This window comes from Thamnophis elegans, chromosome 13 (assembly GCF_009769535.1).
Source record: "Thamnophis elegans isolate rThaEle1 chromosome 13, rThaEle1.pri, whole genome shotgun sequence".
Classification (NCBI taxonomy): domain Eukaryota; kingdom Metazoa; phylum Chordata; class Lepidosauria; order Squamata; family Colubridae; genus Thamnophis; species Thamnophis elegans.
Window position 1 is genome coordinate 5000167 of NC_045553.1, and position 16814 is coordinate 5016980.

The 16814-nt window shown below is 48.2% G+C and overlaps 1 protein-coding gene across 1 annotated transcript in view; it reads left to right on the top strand.

The window, feature by feature from the left end:
* TAOK3 (TAO kinase 3) overlaps positions 1 to 16814 on the top strand; it is a 115705-nt gene that overhangs the window by 60899 nt on the left and 37992 nt on the right. Inside the window, 2 exon segments of the mRNA XM_032229324.1 lie at positions 2003 to 2170; positions 7461 to 7649. Coding sequence (XP_032085215.1) covers positions 2003 to 2170; positions 7461 to 7649 — 357 coding nt within the window.

The window sequence follows — 16814 nt, forward strand, 5'->3', positions numbered from 1 at the left end:
GCCGGCTTGCTGGAAAAGCCAACTTTTTAGGGCGTGTCGGAAGGACCGGAGGTCGGGGATTACCCGAAGTTCCGGGGGCAGCTCATTCCAGAGGGAAGGGCGCTCCCCACAGAGAAGGCTCTCCCCCTCGGGGGTCGCTAGCCGACACTGCCTGGCTGACGGCACCCTGAGGAGGCCAACTCTGTGGGATCGCACTGGACGGTGGGAGGCTACCAGTGGCAGTAGGTGGTCTCGCAGGTACCCTGGGCCTAAGCCATGGAGCGCTTTAAAGGTCATAATTAGTACCTTGAATCGCACCCGGAAGACAACCGGCAACCAGTGCAGGCCACCTAAGAGGGGTGTAACATGGGAGCACCTAGGTACCCCCATGATTCTCTCACCCCCATGGTGAGAGAAAAGATGACATTCTGATGAGAGAGAAGTTCCCCGAGGTTGGGCTTCAGCATGAGTCTGAAAGCTCGGAAGACAAAACCTCTGGTCCCGGCGACTGGCCCTGATTGGATCCCGCAACATTATCCCAGGACATGTATATTTTTGCCTTCATTCATGAATTTTGAGACCATAGGAATAAGAGCATAACACGTCAACCACAGTCAACCATACCTAAGTCTTGAGTCTATATGCCACACCGAAATAGTCCGAAATAGTCAACATTATATAGTGATGGGTCCGTACGAATAAGGGCATATCCCATCATCAATAGTCAACAGAACATACTTATGGGCCTGTATGAATAAGGGCATATCCCATTGTCAGTAACCAACAATACCTGGTGAATAAGGCCATATCCCATATCATAAACAGTCAACAATATCTAGTTATGGGTCTGTACGAATAAGGGAATAGCCCATCATCATTAGTCTGCAATACCTAGTTATGGGTGCATGTGAAGTAGGGCAAATCCCATCATCAATAGTCAACAATACCTAGTTATGGGTGCATGTGAAGTAGGGCAAATCCCATCATCAATAGTCAACAATACATAGTTATGGGTCCATGTGAATTTGGACGTATCCCATCATCAATAGTCAATAATGCACAGTCTTCTATACATAAGGGCGTGTCCCATCAACAACAGTCAACTCTACATAAGAGAGTCTGTGTGGACAAGGGTATAGCCCATCATCAATAGTCAACAATACCTACTTATGGGTGCATATGAAGTAGGGCAAATCCCATCATCAATAGTCAATAATGCACAGTCTTCTACACATAAGGGCGTGTCCCATCAACAACAGTCAACACTACATAAGTGAGTCTGTCTGAACAAGGAAATAGCCCATCATCAATAGTCAACAATACCTAGTTATGGGTCCATGTGAAGTAGGGCAAATCCCATCATCAATAGTCAACAATACATAGTTATGGGTCCATGTGAATTTGGACATATCCCATCATCAATAGTCAATAATGCACAGTCTTCTACACGTAAGGGCGTGTCCCATCAACAACAGTCAACTCTACATAAGAGAGTCTGTGTGGACAAGGGTATAGCCCATCATCAATAGTCAACAATACCTAGTTATTGGTCCATGTGAAGTAGGGCATATCCCATCATCAATAGTCAATAATGCACAGTCTTCTATGCATACGGGCGTGTCCCATCAACAACAGTCAACACTACATAAGTGAGTGTAGTAACGGTACATAAGTGAGAACAAGGGCACAGCCCATCAACAACATGACATCAGTCAACTTGGAACTTGCTTTTTATGTTAAAAAAAATCCCACTCCTTTAAAATGACCAAATTTTCATCAGAATGCTAAATTTCAGGATCATTCAGTGTTCCTGAATTATCCTGCAAGGATGATGACGATGATGATGATGATGATGAAATGGTGCCTACTTTGGTGAAATCTTAATTAATATTTTCTGCCGTAATAGAGAGAGGGAGGTCTGCTTCCCTTGTGCAAGAGATTGGGCGGGCTGGGGGGGCGCCTTGTCTTTTGTCTCTTTTGTCTTCTCACCCAGAACGCTTCTGTCGTCCTTCTAAAAACCCAGCACGAATTTGTACGATGCGAGCGTCCGTCCAGGGTCCTGATAGACCTGATTCAAAGAACCAAGGATGCAGTCCGGGAGTTGGATAACCTTCAGTCTCGGAAAATGAACAAAATCCTGTTCCAGGAGGTGTTCAATGGCCCTCTGAACGAGTCCCAGGAAGACGAGGAGGTATCACGTTTATCTATACCGCTGATAAATAGTAATAAGAACCGTGAATGTCATCATAACGGGTCTCCTGCTTCACAGGGTGCCTGCCAAGTCCCTTTTCATGGGTTCCCAGCGCAACATGAGGAATTTGGTTGGGAGCAAGGCTGTCTCACCGCTGAATTATGGCCGATGATGCTTTGGTGACAGTCCTTGAGATGGATGGCAACAGAGCATCTGAAGCAAAGATCAAGTTTGCTCTTAGTTTTGGCTAACGGCTATGGAAATCAGGCCCTACTTAGATCCCGAAAGAGTCATATCCCAAAACAGTTACCCTGTTTCCCCGAAAATAAGACCTCCCCAAATAATAAGCCCAATCAGGCTTTTGAGTGCATGCGCTAAAATAAGTCCTTCCCCAAAAATAAGACTTTCCCAAATAATAAGCCCAGTTGGGCTTTTCAGCACATGCGCTAAAATAAGTCCTTCCCCGAAAATAAGACCTCCCCAAATAATAAGCCCAATCGGGCTTTTGAGCGTGTGCGCTAAAATAAGCCCTTCCCTGAAAATAAGACCTCCCCAAATAATAAGCCCAATTGGGCTTTTGAGCGCATGCGCTAAAATAAGTCCTTCCCCGAAAATAAGACCTTCCCAAATAATAATCCCAATCGGGCTTTTGAGCACATGCGCTAAAATAAGTCCTCCCCGAAAATAAGACCTCCCCAAATAATAAGCCCAATCTGGCTTTTGAGCGCATGCGCTAAAATGAGTCCTTCCCCGAAAATAAGACCTCCCCAAATAATAAGCCCAATTGGGCTTTTGAGCACATGCGCTAAAATAAGTCCTTCCCCTGAAAATAAGACCTTCCCAAATAATAATCCCAATCGGGCTTTTGAGCACATGCGCTAAAATAAGTCCTCCCTGAAAATAAGACCTCCCCAAATAATAAGCCCAATCTGGCTTTTGAGCGCATGCGCTAAAATGAGTCCTTCCCCGAAAATAAGACCTCCCCAAATAATAAGCCCAATTGGGCTTTTCAGCGCATGCGCTAAAATGAGTCCTTCCCCGAAAATAAGACCTCCCCAAATAATAAGCCCAATCTGGCTTTTGAGCGCATGCGCTAAAATAAGTCCTCCCCTGAAAATAAGACCTCCCCAAATAATAAGCCCAATTGGGATTTTGAGCGCATGCGCTAAAATAAGTCCTTCCCCGAAAATAAGCCGTCCCCGAAAATATTCAAACACATGTGCAGACGGTCCCCGCCATTTCCTGGAGGGCAGAGGGGGTGGAACATGTCCCACGCGCTCCGCATGCACCTGCCATCCCCGCGGAACAGCCTCGCGGCGGCCTCTACCACAAACCCTAGTTCCCGCGCTGGCAAGAGTGGGCCAGAAACTGAGACAGAACTTCTGACCCTCTCTAGATCAGCCGATCCACGCCCGCCAGCCGAGGTTAAGAGGAGCACCTCAAAAATAATAAGACCTCCCCGAAAATAAGGCCAAGCGCTTATTTCAGGGGGGGGGGGGAGATAATAAGACCCTATCTTATTTTGGGGAAAACACGGTAGATCCCAAAACAGGGCCCGGTAGTTGCCATTTTGTACCCGGATTAAAGAAGATCGTTTCCTTCGTGGCCATGTCCGACAGAGATGATAGAGCGTCCAGCCCAAGCAGAAATGCAACTCCTTCTCCCCGTGGCTGAATTCAGATGAGGATGGACCAATGGTCACTTCATTCCAGCTTGAAATGGAGATAAGACCAGTCCATGGCCAATCCGCCCATCGATCAAGGGAGGACACTCCATCTGGAGGACAACTGCGGAATGTTTTCCTCATTGGATCTTCTTCTTTATTTATGCCCCCCCCCCCCCCCCCAATATAATACAGTGCTAGTGTGTTAACGTGGTATTTAGATCAGGACAACTGACCAATGGCCCTCTCTAAGCGGTTTACAGAGTCAGCTTCTTGCTCCCAACAGTCTTTTGAGTCCTCGCTTTTTTTTTTACCGACCTCAGAAGGATGGAAGGCTGAGTCAACCTTGATCGAACTGCTGGCATTCGGCAGAGTCAGCCTGCAATACTGCATTCTCACCACTGCGCCGCCACGGCGCTATAGACTAGAAAGAATCTTGGTTTAGAAAAGCAACAAGGATCATAGAGAAAGCCCAGTGACCAAGATCCTTCCTCCCAGATATTTTAACCCCCTAAATGTGACCATCCACTAGCAAGCATTGGGTTGTGATTTGAGTGTGAATTCACCTTCCCCGTTCTTCCGGAGCGGTCTTCCTGACACAGTGGTCCTTCACCCCACCAAATAATCACTGCATGCAGCATGCAAACCTGAAGGCAGGTAGTCTCCGACTTACGACCGTTCGTTTTTGCGGCCATTCAAGGTTACCATGGCCCTGGAGAAAGGGACCAGTCCCCAGGGTCACATGATTAACATTTCGGTGCTTGCCGACCGGCGTGTATATATATATCCCGGGGGCCACTTGATCGCCTTCCGACAAGCCCAGTCAATACTTGATTCGCTTAACGACCGCAGGGTTCATTTAACAACCCCACGGGATTCATCAACCCACCCCCAAAAGGTTGTAAAATTGGGCGCCGCTCACTTAACCAACCGCCTTGCTTTGCTTAGTGACGGAAATTCCAGCCCCTCAGTTGTGGTCGTAAGTCGAGGACTACCTGTACTTGAACGCATGTCGAAAACCATCATCTGCTTCCTGTCAGTATGGCTGCTGGAATGACCCTGGGCAGATAGCAACTAACATGTTTTTATTATTATTATTATTATTTTAATCATCTCTTCCTATCTGGGATGGAGTAACTATTTCCAATTTGCGGTTAAAAATAGATGTGAAATAGGAGTTTCCATGAAGCGATTCTCCCCTTTTAGGTACCTGGTGCCTAAAAGATGGGAGTTTGAGGCTACTTAGCCCCAAAATGAAAGGGACGTGGCTAAGACGCTGAGCTTATTGATCAGAAAGGTCAGCAGTTGGGCGGTTCGAATCCCTAGCACCCCGTAACAGAGTGAGCTCCCGTTCCTTGTCCCAGCTTCTGCCAACCTAGCAGTTCGAAAGCACGTTAAAAATGCAAGTAGAAAAATAGGAACCACCTTTTGGTGGGAAGGGAACAGCGTTCCGTGTGCCTTCGGTGTTTAGTCATGCCGGCCACATGACCACGGAGACGTCTTCGGACAGCGCTAGCTCTTCGGCTTTGAAACGGAGATGAGCAGCGCCCCCTGGAGTCGGGAACGACTACCACATATATGCAAGGGGAACCTTGACCTTTTTAGCCCCAAAATACTAAAGAGACCCAAACCTATCTTGATTTATGCAGAGGGCAAGACGGGCGAAGATTGACCGGTTTGCAAAACATCAGATAAACAGGCGTTGGGGAGAAGCGGTTTGGCTTCTGCCACTTCTCAGTAACCTTTTTTTATGTCACAAGGGAAGAAGGAAGCTGAGAAAAGAGAATATTTGTAGCTCGAGGTTGAACTGTGGGGTCCTTGGTGTTCTCTGAACATGACCCAGCTAGGTAACATCATCAGTGCTAGAAGGAGTGGGATTTGCAGGGAGGAGGAGGAAGAGGACTGTGGGGTCCTTGATGCTCTCTGAGCTTGGTGGTTTTCTTGAAGACGTTTCAATACCCAACTAGGTAATATCATCAGTGCTAGAAGGGAGTGGAGTTTGTGAGGAGGAGGAGAAGGACTGTGGGGTCCTTGGTGCTCTCTGTGCTTAGTGGTATTCTTGAAGACATTTCATGACCACTCCTTCCTAGCACTGATAATATTACCTAGTTTGATAATGAAATGTCTGCAAGAAAACAACCAAGCTCAGAGAGCACCAAGGACCCCACAGTCGTCGTCCTCCTCCTCCTCTTCCTCTTCCTCCTCCTCCCTGCAAACCCCACTCCCTTCTAGCACTGATGATGTTACCTAGTTGGGTAATGAAACATCTGCAAGAAAAGAGAATATTTGCATCTCAGGGTTGAAATGTGGCATCCTTGATGCTCTCTGAGCTTGGTAGTTTTCTTGCAGACGTTTCATTACCCAACTAAGTAACACCATCAGTGCCAAAAGGCACTGAGGTTTGTAGAGTGGAAGAGGAGGAGAAGGGGAGGAAGAGTTTTGAGTCCTTCGTGCTATCTGAACCCCACTCCCTTCTAGCACTGATGATGTTACCTAGTTGGGTAATGAAACATCTGCAAGAAAACCATCCAGCTCAGAGAGCACCAAGGACCCCACAGTTCTTTTCCTCCTCCCCTTCTCCTCTTCCTCCTTCCTTCCCAATTCTCCTCCTCCTCTCTCCCTCTTAGCCCTGATGAGGTTACTTAGTTGGGCCACGAAACGCCTGCAAGGAAACTGCCGAGCTCAGAGACCCCTAAGGACCCCACAGAAGGAGTCCGGAAGGAACTAGAACAGTGAAAGCTAACCTTTTACGTCACCCTGGGCCAACCTGCGTGCCAGAAATGGCACACAAATCCATCCCACCTGGAACGCGCGGCCTTGCTGGCGTCCCCGCTTGTGGAAGTGCCGAAACCCGGAAGAGCAGCATTTCATTGCACATGCGCGCACCGACACCCAAACCTCCGGTTTCTGGCACGCGCCCGACGAACGGCTGGCTCTTGCGCATGTGTGCGCTGGAAACCTTGAGGCTTGGGTGCTGGTGCAGGCATATGCGACGGAAGGCTGCTCTTCCGGGTTTTCGGCGCTCCCGCACTTGCGGAGACTAGCTAGCCGGCGGGCATGCGGGCACCGGAATGCCCAAGAGGAGCCCACAAGGCCGTGCCATGAACCCTCAAAAGTGCGAACGTCATAAGCGCGCCGACAACACCGCGGCGCTAAAACCGCGATGTCAAAAGCGCGCCGACAACAGCGCGCCGACAGAAGCGCGATTTAATTTAAGGTAAGATTTACAGTTAGGTTTAGGGTTAGGTTTAGGGTTAGGTTTAGGGTTAGGTTTAGAGTTACGTTACAGCGCGCTTCTGTCGGCGCGCTTTTGTCGGCGCGCTTTAGGGCTAATTAGTCGCTCATTCGTCGCGCGGTTTTGTCACCGCACTTTAGACACCGCGGTTTAGTCAGGCGCGCTTTTGTTGTGCGCGCATTTGTGGTGGAACCGGCCGTGCGGCATGGCTCTGCATGCCGCTTTTGGCACACGTTCCATCGGTTCGCCCCAACACGGACCTAGAAGTAGGCAAGAACCTTTGCGCCTCCTCTAGAACGGTCCCTGTTCTAGTCGTGCACACACACACCTCTCCCCGGTTGGTGGCGCTTCCTTTCATCCCGGCATTAAACCTGCCGCTCCTTATTTTGTAGGACAGTGAGCATGGGACAAAGCTGACTAGGAAGATGGACAGTCTGGGCAGCAATCACTCCATCCCCAGCATGTCTATCAGCACAGGGAGTCAAAGCAGCAGTGTCAACAGCATGCAGGAGGTATTGGAGGAGAGCAGTTCTGAGCTGCTTTTGGTGCATGATTCCGCTTCCTCTGTTGTGATGAAGAAGGTACGTCTGGCTGGTGCTTCCTCACCCAACTGTCCTCCTCCTCCTCCTCTGCTCGCGCCTGATCTCTGTTTCACCGTACTTCCTTTGCAGATCTTAAAGGCACCGTCCGTTGCATCGGTGCAAGCAATGTTTAAAAAAAGGTTGAATCATGGCAACGGGGAAATGGTGGCCTAGAGGGTGGAGCTCTCGCCTAACACTCGGAAGGCTGTGAGTTCAATCTTAGGTGGAGGCAAATATTCCCCCCCCCCTCTCTCGGGAGGGGAAACTCCACCCTGGCGACAAGAAAGGCATCTGGCCAGTAAATACTCAGTTCCATTCAGTTGCTCAGACTCCATCCCACAAGGGATTAAAGGGTCATTAAATGATGATGATGATGGCAAGGAAAAACAAAACTTGTTAATCTGAGATATTTCACCGTGGCACGACAAAACCGCGCTCGACTAAAGCGCGCCCGATTAAACCGCGTCACTGACGTCATCAGCAGGGCGACAACAGCGAGCGCGGAGAAAGAAGGGCGCTTTAAATAGCGCTTTGAAAGCAAGCCGATTCAAGTTAAGGTAAGGGTTAGGTTTAGGTTAGGTTTAGGGCTAGGTTTAGGGTTAGGTTAAGGGTTAGGGTTAGGTTTAGGGTTAGGTTAAGGGTTAGGGTTAGGTTTAGGGTTAGGTTAAGGGTTAGGATTAGGTTTAGCGTTAGGTTAAGGGTTAGGTTTAGGGTTAGGTTAAGGGTTAGGTTTAGGGTTAGGTTTATGATTAGGTTTAGGGGGGTTAGATTTAGGTTTAGGGGTTAATTTTAGGTTTAGCGTTTACAGCGTGCTTTTTTCTCTGCGCTGTTGTCGCGCTGTGATGACGTCAGCTATGCGGTTTCGTCGAGCGCCCTTTAGTCGAACGCGGTTTTGTGGTGGAACCATATTTCACTGCTCCTCCGAGCAACTTTGTCGGTCCAAATTAAAACAAAAACAAAAAGTTAGGTAATTTTAGAAACCTTTGGCCTGGATTGGGGCTCCCCAACCCCTGGGCTGCAGCCCGCTACCGGGCTGCTCAAGAGGCAGGCCGGGGCGTGCACAAAGCTCCACTCTCGTGAGCTGTGCTCCAAACCCTTCTCTCTTCCGTGAGCGGAGCTGCGCACATGTACGCTACGATTCACCTCTTCCCCCACCGCAGACGGGCCGCCAAGCCACCTGCTCCCAATGCTCCGAAACCAGAGCAATGGGTGTAGAGGCTGAACGGGACGAGCATGCCCTGCTCAGCATTGTGGAGTCACCGAGATTGCTTCTGTAGGACACCTGATCTGCTTTTGGAGTCTCGGGCAGCCTCAGTGAGTTGCCTGGAGCCCAAGGCTGTGCTCCCAAAGGCTTCTCCGCCCCGAAAGCTTTTGCAAACGGATAAAAGGCGCTCCGGGGAAGCGAATTCGCACTGCTTCAGGCCTTTGCAAAAGCGTTTTGGTGCCGAGAAGCCCGAGGAAGCGCGAAACCATGCCCCAAAGGCTTCTCTCTTGCGTGATTGGAGATGCGCGCATGCACGCAAGCCCACCACTCACGCATCCCATTTCCCCTCTATCGCCCACCCCCCAGCCACAAAAGTTGGGGACCACTGGCCTGGATGATTGAGTCTCCATTGATATATTGCAGGGGTGTCAAAACTCAAGGCCGGCGGGTCGGATGCGGCACACAAGGCGCTTAAATCTGGCCCGCGGGCCAGCCTGGAAATAGCAAAGGGCCGGCCCGCGGTACCTCTGGCAGCCAAAACGGGGTGCGGCCCCGTATGCCCTGTTTTCGGCCTGGTCGGCCTCCTGTAGCACCCTGCCAGCTAAAATGAGGCACTAGGGGCCAAGGCATGCCCCCCCATTGCCCTGTTTTGGGTGTCAGGGTGCTACAGGAAGCATCCGTCCCATCTTCCCCTACCCCCACCCCTCAGCCGTGGAGGAGAACTACAATGCTGATCTGGCCCTCGAAGAAATCCAGTTTGATACCCCTGATATATTGCATTATACCATTTAAAAAAAAAAATTTTTGACCGAGTTGCTTGGATGGGCAATGAGACTTCCTCAAAGTAACAAATTTCGGTCCCTTTTGCCATGATTCAACCTTTCAGATACCTTTGGCCTGGATGACCGAATCCTCATGGACATATTCATCAGTGCAGGCAGTCCTCAACTTACAACCATTCATATCGTGGCCATTCAAAGTTACGACAGCACTGGGGGGGTGGGGGAGTGACCGCTGAGCAGTCCCCGCAATTTAAAACAACCGTCCCGTTATCCGCAGGATGACACGATCAAAATTTAAGTGCTGGGCCTCTGCCTTGTAGATATGACGGTTGCAGCATCCCAGGGTCACATGATTGTGGTTGTGACCTTCCTGCCCTTCAACAAAGTCAACACTTGACAGTTGCAGCTGTAGTGATTCGCTTAACAACTGTGGCCAGAAAAAAAAAAAGAAGGTTAAAAATTAGGCCCGATTCACTGAACAACCAACTTGCTTAACCATGGAAATTCTGATTCTGATTGTAAGTTGAGGACTACCTTAAAGGCCTACCTGTTTTAAGAGTTTAGGGTCAGTGTCCTTGCAGTACAGGATGGTGTCCGGTGCACATCTTGAGTAGCGTTGGTGTCCAGTTAGCGAATCCAGAAAAAGGAACCTTATTTTATCAAGCGTATATAAAGCTTTACCGAATAAACCACACTGGCACTGAAGAAGCAAAACCAGCTCTGGGTTTCCCCGCGCAAAAGCAAATATGGTTAATTCTCGCTTTTCCCGACGGGTCACCCACAGTCCCAAACTTCCAACAATCACCCTGGTTCATTACTGTATATACTCGAGTATAAGCCTAGTTTTTCAGCCCACTTTTGGGGCTGAAAAAAGCCGCCTCGGCTTATACTCGAGTCAGTGAAAAATTTGCCCGAAATGGAGGAGAAAAAGGGGCGGGGCCATGCCGCTGGGTGACACTCGTGAATGGCCCAGTGCCCCTGAGTTTCCCCTCCCTCTGTGTCAGTTTGCCGCGCAGCGCGCACCGCACCATCCCCCCTCCTCACGTTCTAATGTAATGCAGGGCTGTCTTACGATTCCCCTTCCTCCCCCTCCTGCCGCTCTGCAACGATGTCCCACCTCCTCCTTGTTATGGCAAGCAGCCACATAGCGATGTCCCACCTCCTCTGGTACAGTGATCCAATGATAGGAATCACTGTGCCGTGTGTCATAGGAGGCGGGACATCGCTCCCGCGGCTGCACGGGACATCATCATCACAGCGGGACATCAGCATCATGAGGTGAGTGAAGTATTTCATTGAATACACCGCTAGTTTACTGTTTTTCTTTGAAATAAATATTCAAAAACATTATTGGTATCTATTTTTATTTTTGAAATTTACCGGTAGCTGCTGCATTTCCCACCCTAGGCTTATACTCGAGTCAATAACTTTTCCAGTTTTTTGTGGTAAAATTAGGTGCCTCGGCTTATATTCGGGTCGGCCTATACTCGAGTATATACGGTATGTTACGGGGAACAGCCAGCCACGCCGGGACATCTGCTCAGGGCGTCCTTGAGTTGCCAGCAGTGTCTCACGGAAGCCGAGGGACGCTTGAATACCGTTCTTCCTCCCTTGCATTCCGACCAAACACACCCTCCCTGTCATTGTCAAGCTGCGAGCGAAGAAGGAACGTAGGGGACAGTGGGTATCGGTCTTGGCAGTTGGGCTGGAAGCAAAAATAAGGAAGTTAACAACGAGTGGAAGCTTCTAAGATCCGCCTTTTAAGAGAGAATGCCTGCCAGCCTCTGCCCTACCCTGCTCTCATTGTGTCCTTCAACCCTTGCATGTCTACCTCTGTCCTTTCCTGCAACGCCACGTAGTCTCCAATCCCCCCTCCAAGTGGTTGTCCTCTGACTGAAACGGTCACAGTCCCTAAACTAACAACGTAACTTCCCACCCGATCCTGATCGACGCGTGGATTCTTCTCTTGACCAAAATAGCTGCTCACGGATCTCCCCAAGAAGGTACGTGGTTCAGGGCTCTCAAGTCTCAGTACAAGGTGCGGATCGCGTGGGGACGCCCGAGCACACGTGGTCTTAGCGGAACGATCCTTCTGATCCAGTGTAGCTTCTATGGGACGGTGTCAGGCGCCAGCCACCAGACCCGCGCATGTAGAGTTCAAACTAGCTACCATATTTTTCGGAGTATAAGACGCACCGATGTCCCCGTTTTCCGTCAGCTTCAGCCGTCGCGGGTAGGCCACCTAGTAGCTCTCGAAGCTCCCCCCTTTCGACTTGGCCCGCTTCCTGGCCTTGTGCACAGAGGGAAAGTTGGGCTGGCTTTTTCGGATACAGGGCCGGTCGGGTTGATTTCCCCAGCCAGAAAACTGACCGCCCAGCCAAAAGGTAGCACCCGCCATTGTTACTGTTACTGGACATACACACTCACGTCCAATTACCATATTTTTCAGACTATAAGACACACCAGAGTATAAGACGCACCAAGATTTTGAAGAGGTAATTTTTTTTTAAAAAAAGTTTTTGCACTCTGCACACCTTGTTTTTTGTGAAAAACGGGGCATGCAGAGAGTTTGAGAGGCCTACAAAGTACTCTTGGGGGCTGGGGAGGGTGCAAAAACGAGCAAAAAAGGCCCTGTTTTTCACAAAAATGGGCCAGTTTTTTTTTTTGCCCAAAACAAAGCATGCATAGCCTTTAGGAGGTTGTAGAGTGCTCCGGGGGGGGGGGGGGAGCAAAAATCGGCCCATTTTTTGCTCTGTACGTCCATTTTTGTGAAGGGGCGGGATTTCGGGAGTATTCAGTGTATAAGACCCAGCCAGATTTTCGCCCTCTCTTTTGGGGGGAAAAGGTGTGTCTCATACTCCAAAAAATACGGTACTTTATTGCTCCATGCCTGTTTTACAGGAATCTTCCCAGACTGGCAAATTCAGCTGGGAAAAAGCTAGATAAAGCTGAAAAGGCATGCGAGGGCATTCAGAACTTGCCCTCTTGTCTTTACCCAATGACTCCATGCTACTTCCCTGTTTGATCCTTCCTCTACTTTGTCGCTCTCCAACGGGTGGATCGATTTAGGCAAAGCCCGGGTCGGTGTGATTGTGTGTGTGAATGAAACGAAACGAAACAAATAAACCTCCCCTCCCTCCTTTTTTAATTTTGAGGGAGTCTGAAGGCTGCCATCTTGAGCTACTGAGGATACTTTCCATGGTGGCAGTGTAGAAGTGTGTTTAAAACAACAAACAAACACAGCCAGTCCTTGACTTATGACCACAACCCAACCGGAACCTCCGTCTCTTCAGTGAGTTGATCCTAAGGGAGTCACGCCCGTTTTAACCACCTGTTTTTCCCATACTTGCTGAGCCAATGACCAGGACTGTGAAATGAGCCACTTTGTCATTAGTCAAACCTAGTTGATTTTGCTTGTCGGAAGACAACTGGAAATGGAGAGCATGTGACGCAACCGTTGTAAGTACAACACAGGTTACCAAGCTCACATGATGCGAAGGTTGTAAGTCCGAGGACCTGTTTCCAAGTTGCTTTTTTTTTCAGCATGTCCATAAACTTTGAACAGTTGCTAAGTAAACAGTCATAAGTCAAGGACAAGGGTGGCTCAGTGGCTAAGACGCTGAGCTTGTCGATCAGAAAGATCGGTAGCGCTGCGGTTCGAATCCCTAGCACTGCGTAACGGAGTGAGCTCCCGTTACTCGTCCCAGCTTCTGCCAACCTAGCAGTTCGAAAGCAGGTAAAAAATGCAAGTAGAAAAATAGGAACCACCTTTGGTGGGAAGGGAACAGCGTTCCGTGTGTCTTCGGGAGTTGAGTCATGCTGGCCACATGACCACGGAGACGTCTTCGGACAACGCTGGCTCTTCGGCTTTGAAACGGAGATGAGCAGCGCCCCCTAGAGTCGGGAACGACTAGCACAGATGTGCGAGGGGAACCTTTACCTAAGTAAAGGACTAGGAAAGAATTGGTTCAGCAGCGCACGGCAAAGAAGCATTGTGGGAAGGCAATGTTTCTTAACTTCAGGATCTTTACAGTAGGTGGACTTCAACTCCCAGAATCCCCCAGCCAGCATTAAGAGAAAACACCAATATTTAAGAGGGGGAAGTTTTTACTCTCTTCCCCAGACTTAAAAAGCATGAATAGAAAGGAATAAAACTAGTTCCAGGATTAAGTAAGCATCCAATGGCCAGAGAATCTGATTGAAAGAAATGAAAGGAGGTGGAAAAAAATAAACTTATTCTATAGTAGCAATCTCTAACGCCTAAGGATGTATTTTGGGGAATAATTATTCCGAATCTCTAGAAATGTGACTAGCAAATGCCGAAAATGGCTTTTTTTTTAACATGCCTTCAGATATTTTATTTTTAAAAAGAAAAAGAAAAATTTAATGTAAGCCATCCGGAGTCCTCCGGGATTGGGCGGCCTATAAATCAATTTAATAAATAAAATAAATAAATAAATAAACCCAGTGTTTTCCTAATTGTCCAGTTGGGTTTATTGGAACATCCATTTACACTGGCTATAGTAAGGTTATTTAAAAAAAAAATGCTTAAAATTCTCCAGTGCCAGGGAGTTAGGGACATGCTATGTATACTTTGTCGTTCAAACAATGCAAATAAGTTATAATTTCCCCTATTAACATCAAAGCAGTTAGGGCCCCGATTGTCTTCACTTGCAGTAAAAAAAATAAAAATAAACCCACACCATCCTAATCTGAGCCCAATGCATATAGTTTTTGCCAAAACGCTGACTAATATATACCTTGTGCAAGATCACACCGTTTTATTGCTGCAATAACAATATATTGCTTATCAGATAAAATTTATGCAGTAGTGTGTTGCTGAATTAGATCCACCAAAGCCACCTAATGAGAGTAATAAGTTTTTGTAGTGGAGCACTTCACATCTATACGCAATAACTAAAACTCCCTCCCGTCTGGCGCCAAAGCCCAACCATTTTGAACTGTCGCAGCGCTAACTTAACCCGTCCATGGGATCCATGACTCCCGCGGAATTGAAATTTCAAGCAGCTACACCCCACTAGATGTCTTCTCAGAGTTGGGGTGTTGCCGTGGCCAGTTGCCACGTCACGCGATCGCGATTTCCGGCACTCCCTGCCGTTCCCTTAAGACAAAGCCATTGGGGAAGCCAGCAGGAAATCGAAAATCACTCCAGTTCCTACTGTATTTTTGCCTGCTCACATTCTCTCTGTTTACTGGTTTAGATAAGGAAGCCTCTCTGGTAGGATGAGCCAACAAGTCAGGGGGGTTGTCCAGTTTGATTTTAACGTAACCCGACAAAAGGGCGAATGTCAAAACCGCGCCTGACTAAACCGCGTCGCTAAAACCGCGACGTCATCAACGCGGCGACAACAGCACGGAGACAACAGCGCCGAGACCGAAGGGCACTTTACAATAGTGCGGAGACAGAAAGCCGATTTAACTTAAGGTAAGGGTTAGGTTTAGGGTTAGGTTAAGGGTTAGGTTTAGGGTTAGGTTAAGGGTTAGGTTTAGGGTTAGGTTAAGGGTTAGGTTTAGGGTTAGGTTAAGGGTTAGGGTTAGGGTTAGGTTTAGCATTACATTTAGGGTTACGTTTAGTGTTACATTTAGGGTTACGTTTAGCGTTAGGGATTAGGTTTAGGGTTGGGTTTAGTTTTACAGCGCGCTTCTGTCTCTGCACTGTTATCGGCGCGATTCAGCGCTAATTTGTCGGAGCACTTTAGAACACGCGGTTTTATCACCGCGGTTTAGTCGAGTGCGGTTTTGTCGGTGAACCGATTTTAAAGGTATTTTTGGAGGGTCTGTAGCTTTTTACAGTAATCCTGCCTCTTTTTCGCAGCAAACAGATCCCAAACAACCGATTCCTGTGCAAAGAGATTCCTGACCCCAGCTGGACCAAAGCATCTTTTGGTCTCAAAAGTGCTGCCCAGGCCCAATAATTATCACAAAAATTAGATATATTGTTGAGACCACAGAGACCCATTTCTTGTCTCAACCGGTGTAATTATCCCGCTCGAAGTTAGCAACCCGTCTGAATTTTGATCGCGGGGATGTGGCAAAGGACGTTTAAGTGTGAAAAGCTGCCATCAGTCACTTTTTTCAGTGCTGTTGTAAAATGGAATAGGACAGGTAGTGGTCCTTGACTTACGACCCCTATTGGAACTTCCATCACTGAGCAGTATGGTCCTTAAGTGAGACATGCCCAGTTTTGATCACCTGACTGCAGGGATGCTGTGATGGTTGTAAGCGCGAGGACCAGCCTTAAGTCACTCTTTTCAGGACTGCTCTTAACTTTGATCGAATGGTCTTAACTTGAGGACTACAGGTCATCCTCAACAACAGTTCATTTAGCGACCATTCAGAGTTACAACAGCACTGAACAAAAGTGACTTAGGGCTATTTTTCACACTTAACGACTGTTGCAGGTATCCCCAGGGTCACAGGATCAAAATTTGGATGCTTGGCAACTGACTTGCATTTATGACAGTCGCAGTGTCCCGGGGTCCTGTGATCCTCTTTTTACGACCTTCTGACAAGCAAAGCCAGATTCACTTAACAACCAAATGACCAACTTAACAATTGCAGGGATTCACTTAAACACTGGTGGCAAGAAAGGTCGTAAAAACGGAGCAAAATTCACTTAAGAAAAGTTTCTCTAGCAACACAAATCATCATCCTCTTTTTATGACCCCCAAAATCCCCTGCAGGGTGGAGTTTGGGCAACTGAATGGAAGTAGCAGAGTGCTTAGTGGCCAGATGCCTTTCCCTGTTGCCAGAGTGGAGTTTTGTTCAGCAGATATATTCACACTGTGCCGAGAGAGAGAGAAATATCTGCCTCTACCTAGGATCGAACTCACAGCCTCCTGATTGTGAGATGAGAGTTCTACCTCTAGGCCACCGCACCACTCCTCACTTAGCAACACAAATGTGAGGCTCAATTGTCGTAACTTCAGAACCACCCATAGCTTGTAAGTGATAAATCACGGCTTAGAAAACCACTATGGTTGGAGATGCTTAAACTGTCCCATCAAATTTCTTGCCAGACCTGCTTGCTTAATGATGGAAGATTAGAAAGTCCTGCAAAATCAAAGGCCTCTCACCAGCATAGAGGAGATAGGGACTCCTCGAGTTACAACCATTCGTTTTAACGGCGAAAGTGAGAGCAGCCCTGGGAAGAAAGGA